At 33.2% G+C, this 23317-nt stretch overlaps 1 protein-coding gene and 2 long non-coding RNA genes across 8 annotated transcripts; 2 read left to right on the top strand and 1 right to left on the bottom strand.

Moving 5' to 3' along the window:
• The first annotated feature begins 4923 nt into the window (after positions 1-4923).
• Positions 4924-22997, top strand: LOC144969137 (ectonucleotide pyrophosphatase/phosphodiesterase family member 5-like). 6 transcript variants are annotated; one of them, XM_078908245.1, is made up of 5 exons: positions 4924-5061; positions 9201-10370; positions 17678-17872; positions 19166-19409; positions 20744-22997. In XM_078908245.1, the coding sequence occupies exons 2-5, from the start codon at positions 9494-9496 to the stop codon at positions 20817-20819; spliced, it is 1392 nt and encodes a 463-aa protein (XP_078764371.1). In that variant the 5' UTR covers positions 4924-5061; positions 9201-9493; the 3' UTR covers positions 20820-22997. The 6 variants fall into 6 exon arrangements, with proteins under 6 accessions (XP_078764371.1, XP_078764372.1, XP_078764368.1 ...); XM_078908246.1 differs by having other exon boundaries at positions 4936-5185; positions 9477-10370; XM_078908242.1 differs by having other exon boundaries at positions 4939-5185; positions 9257-10370.
• LOC144969136 (uncharacterized) lies at positions 11388-13792 on the top strand. Its single transcript, XR_013644732.1, has 2 exons — positions 11388-11752; positions 12744-13792. It is a non-coding gene; the product is annotated as an uncharacterized LOC144969136 (long non-coding RNA).
• Positions 14083-16141, bottom strand: LOC144969135 (uncharacterized). Its single transcript, XR_013644731.1, has 2 exons — positions 15639-16141; positions 14083-14485 (listed from the first exon to the last, which is right to left on the bottom strand). It is a non-coding gene; the product is annotated as an uncharacterized LOC144969135 (long non-coding RNA).
• Positions 22998-23317: the final 320 nt, after the last annotated feature.

Genomic DNA, 23317 nt, shown 5'->3' with positions numbered 1-23317 from the left:
ACCAATCAATAAAATTGCGCTCACGGATTAATTTTTTTTTCCCCTTCCTCCCTTTCCCAAAATGTAATAACGTACGTTGCCAAAAATTAGATCGTTATTTTTAAAATTCGGTTGCTCTATATCACTTGATGCCTTTTTAGCCTCTCTTCTCTCTCTCCCTTTTTCTCTCTCTCTCTCTCTCTCTCTCAAAACAACACAACACAACACACAAATAACAATACAAAAAACCCAAACCCCACCGAAAACTTTTCACGACCACACCTCAACACCCCACCACAAAATCACACGCCATATACTTCAATAAAACCCGCCAATTTTTATCCTCACCAAAACCCCCAACCCACATCATCATCACTACCCTATACTACAACCCCCCACACCACAGCCCTTATCTACAACCACTCCATACATCTCCTATTACAACCACCCACACCACTCATCATACACAAAAAAACCACTGCCAACTACAACCCAGTCACCCCACCACCCCCCCACACATCCCCACCCACACACTCGCACCTACTACTATACAACTACAACTTCTACTACTACACTACTATACTATATATACACTCACTACTCTACACTACTACTACACTTTACTACTAAACTACACACTACTAAAACCCCAACACAACATCACCCAACCTCATTATTTTGGGGTTTTTCTTCATTTAAAAAGAAATTTTGGGGGTTTTTTTTAAAGTTTAAATTAAAATATTGTAATCATTACTTTTAATCTAACAATTTTAAACACAATACCAAATATACCCAATCCATTTTTTTTTGCAAAACCTTTTTCCATTAATTTTCTCCGAGTGGTGTCTGAAATTCCTTTTCAAATTGAAAATTGGCCCCGCAAAATTTTATATTCTCGAAATTTTCAATGCCCGTATTGGAGTTATCTTTCCCCTTTGATTTTTATGTGTGAAAAGGGGCCCACTTCAAAGTCGTTTTTCTAAAAACTTTTTTTTTTAACATTTCCCTACTTTCAAAGGGTCATATTGGGAAATAAAAAAAAAAAATTTTTTATACTTTTGGGTCCCCACAATTTTTAAACTTATAACTAGAGGGTTCCAAAAAACCCCAAAAATTAAAAAAAAATCCGACTTAATACCGTTTCGAGCGGGGGTCATTTTTAAGTATAGTTAGAATCTCGGGGTTTTGGTGAAAAAGAAAATTTATTACCAGCAAAAAATACACACGATATTTTGGGGTTTTTGTTTTTAATTGAAAAATTTAAAATACAAACAACACTATCTACGTTCATTATTTTTTTTTTAAAATTGTTTGAGATATTTTTTTTTTTTGGAAAAATTTTTTAAATAAAATTTTAAAATTGACTTTTATATACGAATCCCCACAAACCCCAAAGGGTTTTTAAAAAGGGTTTTCCGGGGGCAACAGAACATTTAACGGGGAGGGACTGACGCCTGTTAGCATATTACTTTTTTTAGGAAGAAAAACGCTTTAAAACAGCCAACTTTTTACCCAAAGTGGAGAATTGATTAAAAGACCTTCCCCAAGGACCAACTAGCGCCAGGGGGGCTCAAACCCAGACCTTCCATCCGAAAGCGATGTCATACCCAACACCACATAGCCGCCAAAGAGATGGATAGCAGAATAGACATTTTTAACACATTTTAAAAAAAACCCTATACTAAATTTTTTATGACCTTGTTATTTTTTTCCATAAGGACTTTTAATTTCAAGGTTTTTTAGATAGAATGCGCTTGGCCAAAGAGTTCACAATTTTGCCATCCAAATAAAAGGGCCCAAAACACAAACTCGTGTAACCATGAACTTTATATCGGTTAATACATTTTTAAACAACTAAAAAAACCCTGCAAAAAAAATAAAAAGGGGCCTAGTAGTCATCTTCGAACTATCTATATAGAAGCGTTGGGGAAATTCACAACAGCCACCAATATAAGGACCAACAAAAAAATTTTAAACCAGAACTTTTTAGTGGGGTTAATACTTTTTTAGTAAACAACTCACAAAGCAAAGGAAAAAACAATAAAAAGCCCAAAGGGGGGACTTAAATTCTTTATCATAATAAATTTTCGCGGGCCAAGGATTTAAAAACATTGCCTCCGAAGTTAAGGACCAAAAAAAAAACTCTGTGTAACCAGAACTTTTTTGTGGGGTTAATACGTTTAGGGAACAACTCACAAACGGGGATCAAAAACAATAACAAAGGCCTGGAGTCTCTCTACTACTATATTTCAAAAATTTTTTTTTTTTGGTACAACTTTTTTGGGGGACGATATTAAAAACAAGCCCCTTTTCGTGTATTAATTTTATGTCGGGGGGATAGGCATAAAATTTTGGGTTTTTAAATTAGGGGTTTTAAAAAAACAAGAAATCTCAATATAAATTAATTTCGCTTTTTTTTTTTTTTCTTCCAAACATGTAAAAATTTTTTTATTAATTTATTTTTCGAAACTTTTTATTCAATTATAGTGAAATTTTAAAATATTTTTCAGTGTTGAAATTTTCAATATAAACGTGGCTCTGGGGGTAAACCCCCTTTTTATTTTATTATTTTATTTTTATTTTATTTTATTTTTATTATTTTATTATTATTTTATTTTTAAATTTGGGATGAGATGAAAGTTTTTATTAATATTATTTTTATTTATTTTTTTTTATTTTTTTATTATTTTTTATTATTATTATTATATTATTAATTTTAAAATAATTATTTAAATTATTTTTTTTATTATATTTTATTTTATAAAATTTTATTATTTATTATTATTATTAATATTATTTTTTCTCTCATTATTATTTTAAATTTTTTTTATTATTATTATTTTTATTATTTTATATATTTTATTTTTATTATTTTATATTATTATTATTTATTTTATTATTTTTTTTTTTTATTTTATTAAATTTTTTATTTTTATTTACATTATTATTTCATTATGTTACATTTTAAATTTTATAAAGTTATGCTTCATCATTCATTATTTATAAAAAATCAAAAACAAAAATTATCTACTCACCTAATGATATTATAATATCATTAAATCTTTGATAAACCAAACTGTAATATAGGGGGGCTAATTTTTAACATTAATTTTAATCATTGAATATGTTTCGATAATTTGGGGGCAAAAACCCAAATCGACTACTTTTACTTGTCCCAAAAAAATAAAAAAGAACGAAAACATAGTTCCGCAAAATTTAAAATTTATTTTTTTTAAATTTTTTTTTTTTTTGGGGGCCCAATGACAACCTCTCACCATTTTTTTGCTTCTTTAATTGGAAAAAGACAAAATTTTTTTTCTTTTGGATAATTAAAATATATAATAAATAATTGTAAAAATTGTGAGCCTTCCAAATTTTAAAGAATTACATTTTCAAATGCCTACGAATATCTCTATTTTAGATATTTTTTTTTTGTAATCATTTTATGCTCTCATTTTACTTTTTTTTCCCCCCTCCCCCTAACCAACTTACCCCCTTTAAACCCACACCCAACATACCCTTTGCTTTAAACTTAAACTTTTTACTATCTGTCTCGTGGCATAAGTTGAACCCATCTATAAAAGGGCAAAGGAGGTACCATTAACTTCTGTATGGGGAAAAATTTGACTTCTATCTGTCTTTACCTATTGCACTTCTTGCCCAGACACGACAATTACAATTATCATCTCATTATTATTATTTATTATTATATTATTTATTATTATTATTATTACATTAATTTATTATTATTATTATTATTTTATTATTATTATTATTATTATTTATTTTTATTATTATTATTACTTTATTATTATCATTATTAAATATTTTTTTTATTATTATTATTTCATTATTATTATTATTATTATTTTTAATTATTATTATTATTTATTATTATTATATATTAATTTATTTTATCATTATTATTATTATTATCATTATTATTATTATTATTATTATTATTATTATTATTATTATTATTATTTTATTATTTTAATATTATATTTTTTTTTTAAAATTTATTATTATTATTATTTTTATATTAATATTATTATTATTATTTATTATTATTTTAAAATTATTATTATTATTATTATTTTTTTATTATTATTATTTTAATTTTAATTTTTATTATTATTATTATTATTATTATTATTATTATTAATTTATTATTATATTATTATTATTTTTATTATTATTATTATTATTATTTCATTTTTATATTATTATTATTTTTTATTATTATTATTATTATTATTTTTTTATTATTATTAATATTATTTTTTATTATATTTTATTAAAAATTATTATTATTATTATTATTATTATTTTATTATTATTATTAATATTATTTTTTATTATTATTTTTATTATTATATTTTTCATCATCATCATCACATCATCATCACATCTCCATCTTCTTATTATATTATTATTATTATTATTATTATTATTATTATTATTATTTTTATTATTATTATTATTATTATATTGTATTTTATTATATTTATAATTATATCATTATTATGAAAAACAGACCTACATTGTTAAACTATGCCATTATTGTCCTCACATTGATTTGAAGTGACATAGTATTAAAATCGTCATGAACCAAACAAAATTATAGAACTTTAACTGCCGTACTCTAAAAAAAACACATAATTAAAAATTTGGCCAGAAAACTCGTCCAAAAATTCTCAAACCTGGAAATTGGCGAAGTACCAGGTTTGAGAGTTTTTGCCAAGATGAAAGCCATTTAAATCGATCGATATTTGAAGGACGAATTATCTGTCCAAATTTTTTATTTCGTGTTTTTCCGGGGCTTGGCAGTCTTAGTCAATCATAACAACCACATTTCTTACATGGCCAATTCTGACGTCTTTCAAAATAACCGCATTATGTCGTTTTTAATTTAACCCCAGTGTAAAAATCGATCTTCGAGTTCACAACCAAGTCAGTGAATGACAGAATATTTCTCGGGTGCTGCGACTTCCCTTTTATCGTGTTGCCATTACCATCATCATGTGTGTAGTTGCAGTTTGTTTTTCACCGACTCGCTAAACAGATTGATAAACAGATTAGGTTCGCTATGTTACTTCTTCTTCTTCTAGGTTCCATGCCTGGTCCAGGCTTCGGATACTGCATGAATTATCTCTCTCCATTCCTCCCTGTCTCTTGCTTTTTCAAACAGCTCTTGGATTGTTAGGTTGGTGAAGCCCTTCAGCTATGTTACAGTTGACGCTTAATTTCCTCAGTTTTTCTAATGATAGAAAAGTGGTGCATTGTTCACTATTGTTATGTTTTGAAAATTATGGATGTAATTGAAAGACGGATATTAAGTTGTTTATCATATTCTTCACAAACCCGGAATCGACAATGCACATTAAATGTGGATTTAGACATAGTAAGCATAATGTTGCTCTGTACTAAGTATATAATTTGATTTGTCCAGAAATTGTTACGGGATTTTGTGTGTACAGCTGCTACGTTCACAAAACTGATCCGATTATGGGCTTATTTCACAGTAATTGTAATGGACAATATTTTGGGTTGGTTTGGTAGAATATCTGAATCTGTCAATGAGGCATTACAGTTTGGGATATCGACGACAGTCGATCTGTTTGTGTGTTGTTTTTTTTTTTTAATTTTTAATGTTTTGTTTTTGTTTTTGTTTTATTTAGTCTTGTATATATGTTTTCATTGGGTTTTTTTTTGTTGTTATTGTTGGCTGATGAAGGGTTTTGCGCCCTAAACGTTCCGTGGTTTGGTATTTTATTCTTTATTGAAGCCGTTATATTAATTCTTGTTTATTGCTATGCATTACGTGTACTTATTCATTAATTGTTATTATCACAGTTCTTATAACCCAAACTTATTGACTGATTTGGATATTCTTTCAAACCAACGCTAAATATTATGATTATAATTACTGTACAATAATGATAAATAAGCCCATAATAGAATCAGACTTGTGCACGTAGTTTTGTACACAAAAACCCATAACAAACTCCTGGACCAAATCAATTAATTTGGAAAAAGGGAGATCATGTGGTCTTAAAGAGAATCTTGCGATTTGACATTGTTTTATAGATAGTATGCGCTTGGCTTAGAAGCTCATAACATTGCCATCCGGAAGTATAACGGACCAACACACAAAACTGTGTGTATCCATGAACGTTTATAGTCAGGTTAATACAGTTTTAGTTTAGCATTACTCATAAACTCGGATGGCAAAAAACAATAACAAAGACCTGAGTGACGTCGTCTTCGAACTATCTATAGAAATAGTAAATTACATTTTACTCTTTAAATACCTATTCAACTATTACATAACAGTATTAAAATGATAATTTAAAAAATAAATAATAATCAAATAAATTCCATTTATCATCCAACTTGTCTGTAAGTCGTATGTTTTATGTGCGGCTATGTGGTCTAGTGGTATGACACTCGCTTTCGGATCGGAAGGTCCTGGGTTCAAGCCTCGCTCGGCGCATATTTGAGTCCTTAGAAAAAGCTCTTTACTCACATTCTCTCACCGTACTCGGGTGTAACATAAGTACCTGACTGTTAGCAGCGATGTCTCTGTCCGAAAAAATTGTAATATCGCCTAACAGGCGCCATGTCTCGTCCTACATGTTAAGTGTTGCTGTTGGTTAAGGACCCCCTGTAAAGCGCTTTGAGCACGTTTAGTGGATATTGCGCTATATAAAAGCTCATTTATTTATTATTAGCTCATTGTGTGACGTTTGGACTAGTTAGAAATTTGAAATACATGTAAAAGGTTTTGTTTTGCCTGAATTGAAAAAAAGCACGCAGTCAATGTACGGCATACACACATTAACTCACTCAATCCCAGAGATTTTTGCTACTTTTCAAAACTGGCAAAATGTATTAAAAATGAGCATGTGCATAGATAGTTTTATTCAACTACCATTAACATGTGAAAACTAAAAACGTTAGCTTTGATACTACGCCTATAATTTGTCTCAGAAAGATGTAATAAATAGGCATGGTGTAATAGTAACTCCGGGTAAACTACGGATATAGTCGGTGTTAGGGTTGAGTGAGTTAAATGTCCCAACTTCTCCTTATCGTTATTGTCAAAATCACTCTTGCGTATCAACACAATCTGATTAGCCCTTTGTTGCAGTTGTTGTTGTTGTTTTGTCCCATTTCTTTAAAAGTGCAGACGTTTTAGTTTGAACGACTGAGTCAATGGGAGCGATCTATATTCATGTTTTCGTAAAACCAGGTCATCAATCACATGATTTGTTGCTGTCCAAAAATTGGATATTTCCAAAGAGCGTGTAGGTAACGATTGTTATGTTACCAAGAGCTCTCACTTCCCGCTTTTGGTGAAGCCACGCATCTTCAGTCTTTACTGTATTTCTTCATTGTATCAGTAAGCCTAGCGCGCATGATACACGCGGAGCACAACCCACCTCGCTGTCTCGCCTGGCACGCGACAATAGCATTGCGGTTAAGAGAAGTGAGAGCTCTTGGTAACTACGTTACCCTCCACACTCTTTGATATTTCTTAACAAACGTAAACACGCTGCTTTGTTTACAAATGTTATAAACATACCCATGTGCCAAGCTGAATCAAATGACCAATCGTGGTGTTAGATATTTAAAAAGCAGTGAACACTTTTCACTAAGTGGGTCACTTTGAGCACATTTTGCAATTTGACCAATAACCTCGAGCACATGGAAAGTTAATATAGATAGTATGCGCTTGGCTAAGAAGCTCTCATAACATTGCCATCCGAAGTATAATGAACCAACACAAAAACTTGTGTATCCATGAACGTTTATAGTCGGGTTAATACAGTTCAGTGAGCATTACTCATAAACGCGGATGGCAAAAAACAATAAAAAGACCTGAGTGACGTCCTCTTTGAACTATCTATTGATCATGTCCATTAATAGACACGTAGATAACCACGCCTCTCGGATAGTCTTCATAATGTAAACAATGGAAATGATTAGTAAACATAGCAAACTACACAGACTTTACTATCGATGGTATGTGTCTCAATAAAAAACCACTGTTCAACTGCTTGATCAAGAGAACTGACACAGAAAACTATGTGTAAACTTGAACGATGATACTTTGATCGAGAAAATTGTGTGATAACTAGTCACCCATTTGGCGGTATAGATAGTATGCAGATGACGTCACTCAGGCCTTTGTTATTGTTTTTGCATCCGCGTTTGTGGGGTTGTTCTCACTAAACTGATTTACCTGACTATAAATTTATGGTTACACGAGTTTGGGTTGGCCTTTTTTCTTCCCATGGAATGGTGAAATTAGAGATGGAGCGTTGGATGGTTTTAAGGGGTTTTTTAAAATAAATTTTTTTACATTATTGTTTTTCCCCTAGGTTTTTTGCAATTGTTGTGAAATTGTTTTTTTTTCTTTTGAAAAATTTTTTCTTATTTTGGACGAAAAAAAATCCAAAAATTCATTTTGCAACCCCGGATCGACATTTCCGGGGCCAGAAAAAATTTGATTTTAGGGGTTCGTTATTCGGGGTTTTCAAAAAGGGGAAAAAAAAAAGGGGGGGGGGGGGGGGGGGGTTTTGGGGACCGGGAAAAAAAATATTTTTGATGGGGGGGCCAGTCCCCGAGGGGAAAAAATGCCCAAAAAATTTTAAATTGTTTTCTCCTGTTTACAAAGGGTTTAACTAGGGGTTGGTAAAAACAAATTTTCCCCCCGGGAAATTAAAGGAAACAAAAAAACCATGTGAAAAAGAAGTTTTCAGTTGGTTAAAATTTTGTTTAGTAAAAATGAAAAAATGGATGGCAAAAAAAAAAAAAAAAAAAAAATATTTATCATGCTTTTTGACAAGACTGTGAAGTGAAGATAAAAATAATTTTTTTTTTGGACGAAGACGCTGCTGTTTAACAACCAGGTACACTCTTTCATTTGTATTTGTGTGGAGCAATTAAAGTAATTTTTTTGCTCCAGAAAAAAAAACATACAAGTCATTTGATTGGGTTCAAACCCGGTACCTCACGGCCGATAAGCAGGCCATGTCGGTTTACGGACGAAGTAACTTCAAATGATGAAAAAAGTGCTATTGTTTTAAAAAAAAAAAACAAATATTGTATCTATATACAATTAAATGTGTAATACAGTCATGAGTCATATAAAATGTCCCATAAAATTGTCAAAATAGACTTTTCTCAAGAAAATTTTTATTTCATAATAACAGTTTGATAAGGGTGACCCTCAACTTGTCAAAAATTAAACCCAAGAGTTCTATTTCAGAATCCTTCGAAGTCTCAAATTAAAGCCTTTTTGACAAGCTATTGAGTTGTCTTTATTTCATCAAGATACGTAAGACAAAATTTCTGGAAGAATGAAGAATAGGAGTTGTGTTTGATTATAACATAATTGTAACAAACTTGTTATAGATATACGAGTAAAACAATATCCGTTATAGTTCCGAATTCATATCATTATTTCTACAAACGTGGTTATTTTCTAGGAGAGAAAAAAGAAACAATGAAGTGCAATCGTATTTCAAGATGGGTCCAGGAGCTTCTTGTGATTCATATTATGATACTATCTCTAAAAGCCGATTCGAACAAAAACGCCAAAGACCACAGGCTTCTACTGATTTCAATGGACGGCTTTCGTTGGGATTATCTTCACGGACGGGCCAGAACCCCGACTTTTGATTTCATAAAAAGTAAAGGAGTTCACGCCACTGAGGGCATAATTAGTGTTTACTTGACCAACACTATACCAAACCACATGTCTATGGTGAGTGGATTGTTCGTCGAAAATCACGGCATGATTGACAACATCATGTTCGATCCTGAAACGAATGACACATACGTCCCTGTATTTTTCGATCATGACGTAGTAAACGATCCTGCATGGCTGAAGACAATCGGCGAGCCGTTATGGATATCACACCAAATTCAAAACCGCGGTAAAACTGGAATGCTGATGTGGATGGGTGGGGAAACAGCTTTCGGTGGAGTTCGGGCGACAAAGTTTTTTAAACACACTTACACAATGGACGAAGTCGATGAAATGAACATGCTGATGGACTGGCTGACGGACGAAAATGAACCTATTGATCTCGCGTTGGTTTATTTTCCTCAGCCAGATTTAGACGGACATAATTTTGGTCCGGAGTCGGCGGAAGTTACCAGAAAAATTGAATATCTTGATAAAGCTTTGGCACATCTTCTTCAGCAGTTGGAGAGTCATGGTCTCTCAAAAACGACGGATATTATTGTGACGAGTGATCACGGATTCACGTCCACATCCCCGGAACGAGCCATTCTCTTGGAGGATATATTGGATCCTACATGGTACAAAACACCCACAAGATTGCCAGCCACATCAATGTCCATGTTCCCCATAGAAGGTAATGTTTTATTTCTTTTTTTTTTGTATTTTGATTATATTTTTTGCTTTAAAATTGACTTTCGTGTTGCTATAATTAAAACCGTGCAACATGAACATTTGGAGAGAACGGGTTGATGCAAAATAAAAAGCGAGAAAGATGTGTATGATGCTGATACAACACCAGGCAGGAGAATGAACATACGAGTAATACCATACCAAAAATCACTTGACGTTGATTCAAAAATCGATTTCTAGACATCTTTTCAGATTTGTATTTTCACAAAAACCATTAGCAGCTTATGAAGGCAAAAGCAAGAAAGTCCATATTTTTAGCCATATCCCAACCGGAAATGGTCTTTTGATTTTAATTTATCATAAACATTATATTTTGTTATGATATTATTACAACATGACTATCCTAATTAAAATGTCTGGTGACCAATCTTTAACGCACTGTAGCTGACCTGATGTCGCATAGTAATCGGTTGCGAATAAAACTATCTTGCAAAGTTCCAATTCACATGTTTGCCCAGGTTCTTTAGCTTCGTTATGAAGTGGTCGATTGGCCCCCCTTCTTCTTGGTTTCCTATCAAAATGCGTTCCGTCCTTTATATATTGTCTTAAATTGTGACTTTCTAGAATGTCCTTTACTTTTAAGCAGTTTCCGTCCGCTATATCATCCATATGAACATTGGAATCGCCCAGTATAACAATTTCTCCACTGGTTGTACTAGCGTGTCGATTTCATTAAAAAATTGTTTGTGCGTATGTGTGTTCCTATGACACAGAGGCATATTGCCGTCTGCCCTTTCAGGAACAAATTGTTTTTATTGGGTCCATGTAGAGCTCGAATCTTTGTTTGAATTTTACGAAGTTTTAACCGACATTTTCATTGAATTGCATTCCGTTCGAAGGTTGGGACGATTCTGCCATTTTGTTCAATCAGGAGACATAATCAGTGCAATGTTATGTAGAGTGATAAATAACTGCAGTTGCTTCCCTTACATCATTTTTTAAAAAAGGATGATGATTGCCCATTTGCTTGAGAAGTAGAAATAACTATGTTCACAACCGTTCAGTCCTTTTTTAAAAATTACGATTACATCCCTTCATTGCCGTGGAAGTCGTATCTTGTGTCCCTTTGAGATAATAGGATTCCACAGTCTGACGTCACGTCCGCCTAGCAACGAATCGGCTGGCTCTAAACAAAAAAAATCCGTGCTTGGTCCGGGCAAGGAATAATTGGAAAATCGCTCAAAAAACAATTTTTATCTTAAATATGGTCCAGTGTTTTGTACCAGATTGTCTACACCAGTCAGAGAGTCACTCCTGCAAGTTTTACAGATTTCCAAATGGACAGGCAGACAAAAAATTGAAGAAAAAGTGGATCACTTTAGTCAGGTAAGCACGCACGCCTCGTCGAACATTTGATAGAGTTCGTAGTCCAGATCTAGGTCAAGTTCTAGCTTACGTAGACCTATATTTTATGATTAAAGTGTAAAATTGCACGAAATTATAAATAAAAATACATTCCAAACTAGGTTTTTATTGATTGAAGTTGAAGCAAAAATGATATCTCAATCGTTTTGATGTTAAGGCTGATAAACTGAATGAGAGTTAAGTTCTACTGATAAGTGATATTTTTTTAAAAAGGAGAACAAGAAGAAAGAGAAGAAAATATTTGTTAAAATCTTACTTTAAACTCGATACCTTTATGGCAAAATGAAAATAAATAAATAAAATAACGCAACCTCTCCCCCCCCCCCCACCCCTCCCCTCACGCAGATATATATATCTCTCTCTCTCACTCTCTCTCTCTCTCTCTCTCTCTCTCTCACACACACACACACACACACACACACACACACACACACAAACACACATACTTTCCTCTTTTTTTTGGGAAAGTTTCTCTGATTCTTTGTCATGCCTCCCCTCCCCGACAGCCGAGGTGGCAACTCTGTGTGAACAAAGCAAGATGGCGGCAGGGACCTCTCTCCTTTACCTGTGCCCGATTGTTGACACTCCAAAGTTTCCATCACCGCACTGTCCAGTACAGTACTGACTGAAATAAAGAGAAAACGCCAGTCTTGCCACACTCAACCCAAGATCAACTTTAACTGTGTAAATTTAAGAATTCATATTTTTATATATACCTAGTCAAAATCATCAAAAGAAGTAATGAGGAAGTGCGACATTTTGCTGAATGTGCGATTTCATAAAAGACAGGCGAGAGACCCACCAGTAACCTAGTCTCTTGCACACCTTTGATTTATCATGCATTGAGCTGGTGTCAAACAAGATAGTCTAAAACAAAGTACTTATCAAATTAAATAATATACCCAATATGCCCAACAGAATTATTGTTTTTTTTTTAATCTTTTCATTTCAGGAGAAAGGACAAAAGATCCAACATCATCATCAAGAGTGTGTTCTTGTCACTTCAGAGATGGTGACAAAGCCAACCTCCCTGAATTGTTTGGCAGAAATAAAAATAAATTGTTTCCATCAGAGCCAGAAAGAAAGAAAAGAAAAGTGACACAAGGAATTCCCACCCCATCTCAATTGGCACCAACATCAAGAAGTCCACCACCACCACCACCACCACCACCACCATCATCATCATCATCATCATCATCATCATCATCATCATCATCATCATCATCATCATCATCATCATCATCATCATTATCATCATCAGCTCAACTCTCTTCATCATCATCACAAAGTCCCACCTTTAAAAAAACCAGATTCCTCATCATCATTATTTTCCTCCTCATCATCATCCTCATTATCTTCTCCCTCATCATCATCTCAACTCTCGTCACCATCATCACAGGATTCCATCTTTAAAAAAAAACAGATTGTAGAACAAGTGAGGATATTTTAAATAGAACAACAAATTTAATTCACGAACAAGAAATTACAGACAAAAATAAGGAAATAGCTAGCTTTAAAAAACCCAACTAAGTTAGATTCAACGCACTTACACTGTTTCAAGCCTTACAGAAAAAGTTCTTCGAATGGAGACAGGTGTACATTCTTTTAAAATATTTAATATTATTGTTCAATATGTTGAGTGCTTTAGAGGTAACATTATTTATTATAGTGGATGGGAAGTTCAGGAAGAGACAGTTGCATTAAAAGACCAAATTTCATTATTACACTTATGAAACTTAGACAGAACTACGCTAACCTTCATATTTCACAATTGTTTAGCGTTAGTGAAAGTACTATAACAAATATTATACAAACTTTTATTCATGTTTTACATAAGCCATAAGCTTCTCTTTGAAAATGTTATGAAGGTTACATGCCCTTCTAGACATAAAAATAACCTATCAGCTCCATCATCATTTTAAAGATTTTCAAACTGCAGAATGATCATTGATTGTACAGATGACCAAATTGCTATTCCTAAAGAAATTGATAAACAGCGGTTAATTTATTCTTCTTATAGGTCCATGAATTCAGTTAAAGCTCTTGTTGGTCTGAGTCCAAATGGTGTGATAAATTTTATTTCTAAACTGTATCCAGGGTCTGTCTCGGATAAGGTCATTGTACAAAATTGTGGATTACTAAAACTTTTAATTTTAAGCCCTGGAGATTTAATTTTAGCAGATAAAGGTAATAAAGGTAAAACCCCATCCTGATTCAAGATATTTTACCTCAAGGAGTAACTGTAAATATCCCTTCCTTTTTACATAATAAATTTACTGAAAATGAGATTTTATTAACAAAAGAAATTGCTTCATGTAGAGTTCATGTTGAGAGGGCTAATGAAAGACTGAAAATGTTAACATCCTCTCATATATTCCAACCATGTTAAGAGAAACATCTGATATTATTTTTCAATTTGTTGCAGCACTTGTCAATCCCCAGTCTCCTCTTATTAAGGAGACTGCATTTTGTTAGCTTTGCCATTTATTTTGTACAACACACATATTTTGTTCATCATCATCAAATCACCATTCAAAATAATGGTTTTGTAGGTCCATACATGATTTTACATGATAAACATGACAAATTATGGCATTGTTGTATCAATGTATGTTCAATGTCATTAACATTGTTAAATAAAACCACACAACTTAGTTTTGGACTGAATCAACCCAAGGCATCATCAAGATAGATCTGTTGAAGTAAAAGAATAAAAGATTCAAATTTAGAGCTGCGACCATGCTCAATAGGCAAAAAACAAACAAACTAATAAAACGTCTGTTGTGGTCTTGTGGTATGACACTCGCTTTTAGATCAGAAGGTCCTGGGTTTGGGCCTCGCTCGGCGCATAGTTGAGTCCTTGGAGAAGGCTCTTTACTCACAATCTCTCACCGTACTCAGGTGTCAAATGAGTACCTGGCCGTTAACAGCGTTGTTTCTGTCCGAAAAAATTGTAATATCGCCCAACAGGCATCATGTCCCGTCTTACATGTTAAATGTTGCTGTTGGCCAGGGACCCATTGTAAAGCACTTTGAGCACATTTAGTGGATATTACGCTGTATAAAAACTCAATTAAAAAAACAAATTAAGTGATTCTTTCATTCATCTTGCTTTGTTGATAAGGGGGAAACCCGAAACGTCCATTTTATCTGTTTTCGTATATTAAATTGAAGTTCACATTCAATTTCACAATGTTATTGATTTCTTCGAGTTTCAAGCAGCAACATTTACATTACACCTTAACCCAATAGGAAGTTTAGTTTACCGTGACTAACACTGGTCTAAATAAATCCTTTATTCATCCCATAGAGGAAATTTATCTCTAGGGTCTATTCCCAGGGAAGACTGGAATAACCGCGGTGCAGCGCCGCAAATTGAGCTAGGGCGAGGTGACTTGCTCAAGGCCACACAGCGCAGCGGCGGGTGAACGAACTCGGTACCTTTCGGGTAAGAAGCAAAAACCGTACCGCTGATCCACGCTGCCCCACATGAAGTATGATAAAATGTCTAGCGTGATTGGTGATTGTGATGCTCATATGAGTATTATAATAAAGTTTACAACACGATACTAAATAGTATGTAGTAGACTATAGTCAATAGCAACGAAAATTAGCGAAGCAAGACTAAGACCTCAAAGACTCAAAGTCCGTGGTCCATAAGATAAAAACACAATAATTCAATGACTCTCTCTCTCTCTCCCTAACTAAAATCGAACGTAAACAGTTAAATCTTTCCATTGGATATACTAAATCTACCTAAACTCAAAGTAAACTGATTATTGTCCAACAGTAGTTTTACGGAGATGTGAGATTTTGAGAGTGAGAATGAGAAGACGAAATGACTTACCTTCACAGAATACTCTTTATTCTTCATGCTGGCTTGAACTTTGCCGAACATCAAGCCATCTGAGTAAGTGAAAGTCAAAACATGACCTGACTGATGATGATTTTCACCTCGCGAGACACTTTTATGCTCATTGGAGAAGTATTTCATAAGGGCGGTGATGGAAATAGAGTTCGTGTCAGCCATTTTTCTCGACTGTTTAGAGCCAGCCGGTTTGTTGCCATGCGTTGCTGCGCAGGATTACGTCACGACTTAGGAAGCCTATTCCAATGTCACAAAGTTCTGAACAATCGATATACGGTAATTTCGATAAATTTAGAAAGTATTTTCATCAACTGTTCTCCAATCATTGTACATCTGACACCATGTTATGTTTTGTATGGATAATTAAAACAATCTAGAGCTAATGAACGACGCATTAAGATCTGGAGTTATCGTGGAATAAAGAGAGCGTGCTATGCTCTCTCCTTTATTTGAGAACGAACCGCGACATCTAATACTTATAAGAGTGGGGTAAATCATATGAAAGAAAAGAGCAAGTGATTTCATCCATTCAAATTTTAATCGACTAGAAGATTCATTTCAAATTCAGTTACTTTATGGAGGGGTATGTTTTTATAAATTCCAAAGTATATTAAAAGTAATGTACTAAAATAAATGAAATATCCTCAGGAAAAAATAAATAAAATAACAAGCATGGAACGTTTTGGGCTCAATACCCTTCTTTAGCCACCCCGCCCCCCCCCACCCCCCCCCCCCCCCCCACGAACACATTTTAATAAATGTTTTTATTGTTCTAGTTATTGGCTGAAGCAGGGTTTTTGGTCAGAAACGCTCGGTTTTCGTATTTTATTCCTTTTTGAAGCGATTAAATTTTTTGTTCATTACTTTTTACATTCCACAGTTTCCAACACCTTAGTATCACTCTTGCAAAGCCTATAAAACATCTCATTATAAAAGTGGAGACCCCGCGATGTTCACGGGAAAATATGGCTATTTGGAACAGGCACTCATCTTTGTTAAATATTGGACTACTGTATTGTGGAAATTAACAAAGCTCGAGATGAATCTTTTTAGTCATCAACGTTCAAATATAAAGTCTGTAGGTGCGCGCAGATGGATCTGGCAACAGGGTGGCTACCTGTCAAACAACAACAACAAAAAGAAAGAAAAGAAACAACAGCAATATCGATTCTGGTCGGAGCCATTTTTATTATACGTTGGTCTGTTGTTTGTGGATAAGTTTGTTCACGGATGCAATCATCATCTCACCTGTACTCTATCACAAGATCTTCTGATTCGGATGGCTTTTGAGATCATATTTAATCATCTTTTGATCGGATCGCAAGACAAGGGCTGTGTAAAGAGTGATTGGTATTCTTAAAACCCTAGCTCTGCAATTATTTTGACGTAAAAGAAATCGTAATCTCCATTTCAGTTTCAGGATTCATGAAGACATCCGTTCAGCATTTTGCAAATATAAATCTATGTCACAAGCACATCTTATTTTTCCTCTTGCACCTTATACCTATTTGCAGGTCCAATAATCCCAATGATCATGGGCTCGTTGTTAAGATAAAATTACTCTGATAAAAGCAAAAACAAAACAACCCAAGATATTGTCTATTACAACAATTTTAATGAAGTCCATAATTGTGTTCTGTAATTAGAAATGCAAACATAAACACGGTGTTAGCACTGATAAAATGATGTGCGGCTATAAGGTCTTGTGGTATGGCACTAACTTTCGAATCGGAAGAACCTGGGTTTCAAGTCCCGCTCTTAGCAACGTATAGTTGAGTCCATGGAAAAGGCCCTTTGCTCGCATTCTCTCAGCGTATAAGTTCGCCTAACAGGCGTCATGTGTGGTACAACAAATTAAATGATGTTCTTGTAAAGCTCTTTGAGCCCCTTTAGTGGATATTTCTATATTATATATATATATATTATATATATATATATATATATTATATATATATATATATATATATATATATATATATATATATATATGCTCAAAGATACTCTAAACTCCTCCCCAGGAAAGTTGGATACCGTTTACGACAAGTTGAAGGCCTGGGCTGACAAGACGGGATTGTTCCATGTGTACAAGAGTCGTGAAATCCCAGAACGATTCCATTACAAGTCACACAGACGTGTCCCGCCAATCTTCGCACAGGCTGTTTTGGGATATAGTTTTTATACCAGGGATACCATTAAAGGCTTTGAAGAATTGAGTGAGTTCGTTTTGTTTGGATGTGGTTTAATTAAATCTAATCCCTTCGATTCACCGATAGACATTATCATTTATATATATATATATATATATATATATATATATATATATATATATATATATATATATATATATATAAAATATATATATATATATATAAGTCACTCACATTATTTTCGCCGAGACTATTGTTTCTATGCCCTCCATGTCGTCAATCGGCATATGTCCGTTGTGTGCTTTTTTCATTCGAGGGGTCGATGTTTATTTATTTGGGTCGTTAATTCGTTGTGTTGTTGATTTGGCGGTGATTAGTGTTGTTATGTAGTGACATGTTGTAGTGTGTTCTCATTGCGTGTATGTGTATGTGTGTGAATGTGTGTGTGTGTGTGTGTGTGTGTGTGTGTGTGGTGTATACATGTGTGTGTTTGGTATGTTGTGTAATGTGGTTGCTTGGTAATAAAAAAAAAAAGGGGGGGGGGGGGGAGGGCGAGGGGGTAGGGGTAGATACTAGTTCTAATGATAATAATAATAATAATAATAATAATAATAATAATAATAATAATAATAATAATAATAATAATAATGATGATGATGATGATGATGATGATGATGATGATGATGATGATGATGATGATGATTATGATTATGATTATTATTATTATTATTATGATTATTATTATTATTATTATTATTATTATTATTATTATTATTATTATTATTATTATTATTATTATTATTATTATTATATTATCATTATCATTATTATTATTATTATTATTATTATTATTATTATTATTATTATTATTATTGTCGTTGTTGTTGTTTTTGTTATTATTGTTATTATTATTATTATTATTATTATTATTATTATTATTATTATTATTATTATTATTATTATTATTATTATCATTATTATTATTATTACCAAAATTTTAATATAGTTTTAATAAGCGAATTTTTTAAATATTTGTTTTAAAATTCATGAATTTTTTTTAAAAATGAAGACAAATTGATTCAGATGTTCATACAAAATTTTAAAACTGTGCATTGAGAGATAGCTGAGAAAAAGAAAAAAAAAAGACGCGCCACTTATTAAAGATCTGACTATAATGAGTTGTACCCACCATATCAATTGTTTTAACACAGTTGTGTGTAATCTAACCTTAAGCATTTGGTAGACGTAAGAGATAATCTTGTGAGATTTAATCACCCACCTTGCGGTCTAAAAACAAAAACAAAGAGTCGAGTGGCGTCAACTTCATTAAGTCTTTAACATTTTTCTCCAATTATTCAGAGGGCAATCACGGTTATGACAACCAGCACCAAGAAATGAGACCGATCTTCATGGCATATGGGCCATCCTTCCAAGAGGGTGTCTCCGTGAAAACGTTTAAAATCGTAGATATCTACCCTCTTGTGTGTCATCTCAAAGGAATCGCTCCTCAACCCAACAATGGAAGCATGGAGATCGTATCGAAGCTCCTACGTCATCACCCATTTGACCAATCACAAGCATGCAATAAATCAACGCGTGACTTGTAAGTTTGATTTAATACACGATTCTTTCATCTCATTGTCTTTATTAAACGAGTTATTTCTTTATCGTGCCCAATACAGCGGGCTTGCGAGTATGTGTTATTGCACGATAAGAATATAACGAGTTTAATAAATACAAAATACGTTTATTCCACCCCTCAAAGTAAGACATTTTGTAACCAAATGTTATGGTATTAGTACTTCTATTCACCATAATTTGTATCTTTCTCCTTCTGCTTGAATGAAAATTTGACCCAAAAATAAAACGTTGGATTTTATTGATGTGCACCAAAAGATTATTTATAATTGCCATTCAGCTGTCTTTTACATCTATCTAATTTTACACCAATAAAATGTGCGCACATATTCTGCAATCGTTGAATAAAATTTTTATGATAGGGTTTTCCAATGAGATGGGTGAAATACTACTCTCTTGCTTTTTGGAATTCCGGACGTGTTCTCAACCACTGCAAGAGCTAGCACGAGCTATCCAAAGGATTGTAAGAAATTGTGAATCTCCGATTAACTACTGAAACGGGGATAATTTATGGTTCCACGGGCCTTTTGGTTAAATTTGATAAATATATACTTTTGTGGGGACCTACAGTAATGCCATTAGTCCAATTGTGGTTGGAAACAGTTAAATCTCTCTCTCTCTCTCTCTCTCTCTCTCTCTCTCTATATATATATATATATATATATATATATATATATATATATATATATATATATATATATATATATATTGGAGATTATACATTTTCTCTTGTAAATCATCTCTCTTTTATGCACTGTTGCACTTTATTGATTTTAAATATATAATGATTTGTAAACATTTGAGTGTATTTCTCTCAGTGGGGACCTGTTCTTGTGTCTGGATGAGACTTTTAAAAAAGATCTCAAACTAGATAGATACACAGAAAGTGCGCTCTTGGAATCTACATCTGTTCCCTATTTGAACCCTTCCCCTTTGTCTTACTTTTTCTCGTGTGCTTTCAATTGTAAATCTTTAACTTCTTTGACTACTCAAACTTCTAACTTTCTACCGCCGCTGAAATGACTTAAATGTGTTGCAAGCGCCCCCCCCCCCCCCCCTCCAAATAAAAAAACCCTTTTATAAAAGCAACAAACGTACTCCCCTCAACTTGTCAGGATGTCCCATACCTTTTATTACCGAGATTTCATATTATGAGAGAGACTATTACAATCTTTGATGTATGTTATGAAAATATCTAAAAAATCATTGAAAGACTTTATAAATGACCATTATAAATGACTATAAGTAAATACGTGTTCTCCAGACAGATAACCACAGATGTTTTTGTTTCTTCTACAGACACCAAAGCCACTACACTGATTCCAAAACCTCCTGCAAACGTCAATACAAAGATGATGAAGTACCTGACAAATAGATGGCATTGTTATCATTTCGGGGCGTTGTGAAAGAAAATCCCAAAGTTCTCGAATTACTATTATTATCATTATTATTATTATTATTTTCATCATCATCACCATCGTCATCATCATCATCGTAATTTTCAATAATGTATGCATTGAATAACCCGAGACTCAGATAGAATGGTTATGTATCAGAAATACAATAAAAGAAGAAAAGGTTGAATACAAAAACAAAATGGAGCGACAACTGAGATCGGGCTGCGCAAGGAAAGCATGGGAGATGATAAAGCAAATGGGAGGAGTAGACCAAAAGAAACGAACATTCCCACAAGGAAAAACGATAACTGATGTCAACAAATTAAATGATTTTTACTGTCGTTTTGACAGGCTCTCATCTGTGCACAACGGTTTGTCAAATAACAATGAGCCACCTCCAGATGTTGAAGAAGAAACTGTAAGCTCCCTCTTCCGGCGATGTAAAGAACATAAAGCACCAGGACCAGACAACATTACCGGAACTATTTTGAAAAATTGTCACCAACAACTGGCTATATCTTATACAAAACTATGTCAAAGGTCAATCGATGAACAATCTGTGCCAGTACTTTGGAAAATATCGATTGTCGTTCCAGTTCCAAAAAAGCGTTGCCCAACCGTATTGAACGACTTCCGTCCAGTGGCGCTTACTTCGCTTGAAATGAAATGTTTAGTAAAAAATTTAAAATCTGAGCTCCTACAAACATGTTATGACCTGGAATTGCTAGATCCGTACCAATTTGCATACCAGCAACATCTCAGTGTAGAAGACGCACTTTTAACCGCCACAAATTCGATCTCAAAACACCTTGACCAAACGCCCTCGAATTACGCCAGAATCCTGTTTGTCGACTTTTCGTCAGCTTTTAATGCCATGAACACAGATATTTTGCTTCAAAAGTTGTGCAACATGGATATTCCAAACTACCTTATTAAATGGTATAAAGAGTTTCGGACTCATAGACCGCAATGTGTAAAATTGGGTGAACATATCTCCAAAAAAAGAAAGTTGTCGAACGGATGTCCCCAAGGCTGCGTGAGTTCCCCAATCCTGTACATATGTACACCTGTACACCAACGACTGCAGACCATCCTTTGAAAATTGTTTTATATTGAAATATGCAGATGATACTGCTATTCTAGGTTTTTAAAAGATAAAGTTACCGAAAAGAATTATTTCAAACAAAAAATATTTTCACCGATTGGTGTAAACAAAAACAGCTTGAATTAAATGTTGAAAAAACGAAAGAACACGTGTTTGGTATAAAAAAATAAAAATGACTTAAAGTGTGTGACGATCGGTAAAGATGATGTTGAGATAGTTGACTATTTTAAATATTTAGGAATAACCATTGATAGTTCCCTCAATTTCTCTCAACATATTAATATAATATCTAAGAAAGTTGCCCAAAGATTATACATCCTAAGGAAATAGAGAACATTTCAAGTAGGGAAGAAAACTATGTTAAGAGTTTTTGACTCATTGATTAAAAGTGTAATTGCGTTTGGCTGCACCCTATAGTTTGGCGGATGCTGACTTAAAGATAACTCAAAAATTTCAAAATCTATCAAAGAGGCATCAAAAATAATAAACCATCCTCTTGATGGAGTAGAAAGAATTCATGGAAAAGCAATAGAAAGGAAAGCATTCTCAATTACCAACAATAAAAAACATATTTTATACCATGAATTTAGTCTTTTACTACTTGGGAGATTAAATGTAGAACTAACAAGTATAAATCAATGTTCGTTCCATCAGCAATAAAAATGTTGAATATTTCATATGGTACAGCAAAACAAGGATTCATTAGTTGACTAATTAACTGATTAATTTATTTAATGTTTGATTAGCTGACCAATTGATAATGATGATAATTTTTGGTGTCGAATTGCCACAATTGTAACAAATTGAAAACGAAATGAATATGTTTATGTTGTGTATATCGCACGGGGAAGAGAGAGAGAGAGAGAGAGAGAGAGAGAGAGAGAGAGAGAGAGAGAGAGAGAGAGAGAGAGAGAGAGAGAGAGAGAGAGAATAAGTAGGAGTGAAATATCTGTTCAATGTATAGTAATCATATAACGTTATAACAAGTGTAACTAAATGACAAATTGCCATATTTATGGACAATAAAGATCTATTATTTTTTTTTAAAAAAGGCAACTGTTACTAGATTGAATTTTAAATGTATTGTATGTGACATTTATATTGATGATGTATTGATGCCCTTTTATGCTCTTAATTGTTTTGATACCTTGGTCACGGGGGAACCATCAATTGAAACAATCAATTTCCAGCTTTGTATGTTAGTTGAATAACACGGGACTCATACTATAAGGTAATAGTTTAAAAAGGCATCAATCTTAATAGTTTGACAGGCATATCAACAAGAGGTCACAGAGGAACCATCAATTGGAACAATCAATTTCCAAGAAACTAGTTCAGTCGTTCTTTCTTTTTCTTGTCCTTGTTAACAAG

This window comes from Berghia stephanieae, chromosome 3, assembly GCF_034508935.2.
Source record: "Berghia stephanieae isolate SIO BIC M18660-M18661 chromosome 3, UCSD_Bste_1.3, whole genome shotgun sequence".
Classification (NCBI taxonomy): Eukaryota; Metazoa; Mollusca; class Gastropoda; order Nudibranchia; family Aeolidiidae; genus Berghia; species Berghia stephanieae.
Note: the sequence above shows the minus strand (reverse complement) of the source record. Positions and strands in the feature narration are given on the sequence as shown.

Excerpts from the sequence above, each read along its gene's own strand:
- LOC144969137 (XM_078908241.1), top strand. The coding sequence starts at position 5,356 with ATGCACATTAAATGTGGATTTAGACATA. Across the intron at positions 10,371-17,677 it reads GTCCATGTTCCCCATAGAAG|GAAAGTTGGATACCGTTTAC; the intron begins GTAATGTTTTAT and ends ACTCCTCCCCAG. Across the intron at positions 19,410-20,743 it reads AATAAATCAACGCGTGACTT|ACACCAAAGCCACTACACTG; the intron begins GTAAGTTTGATT and ends TTTCTTCTACAG.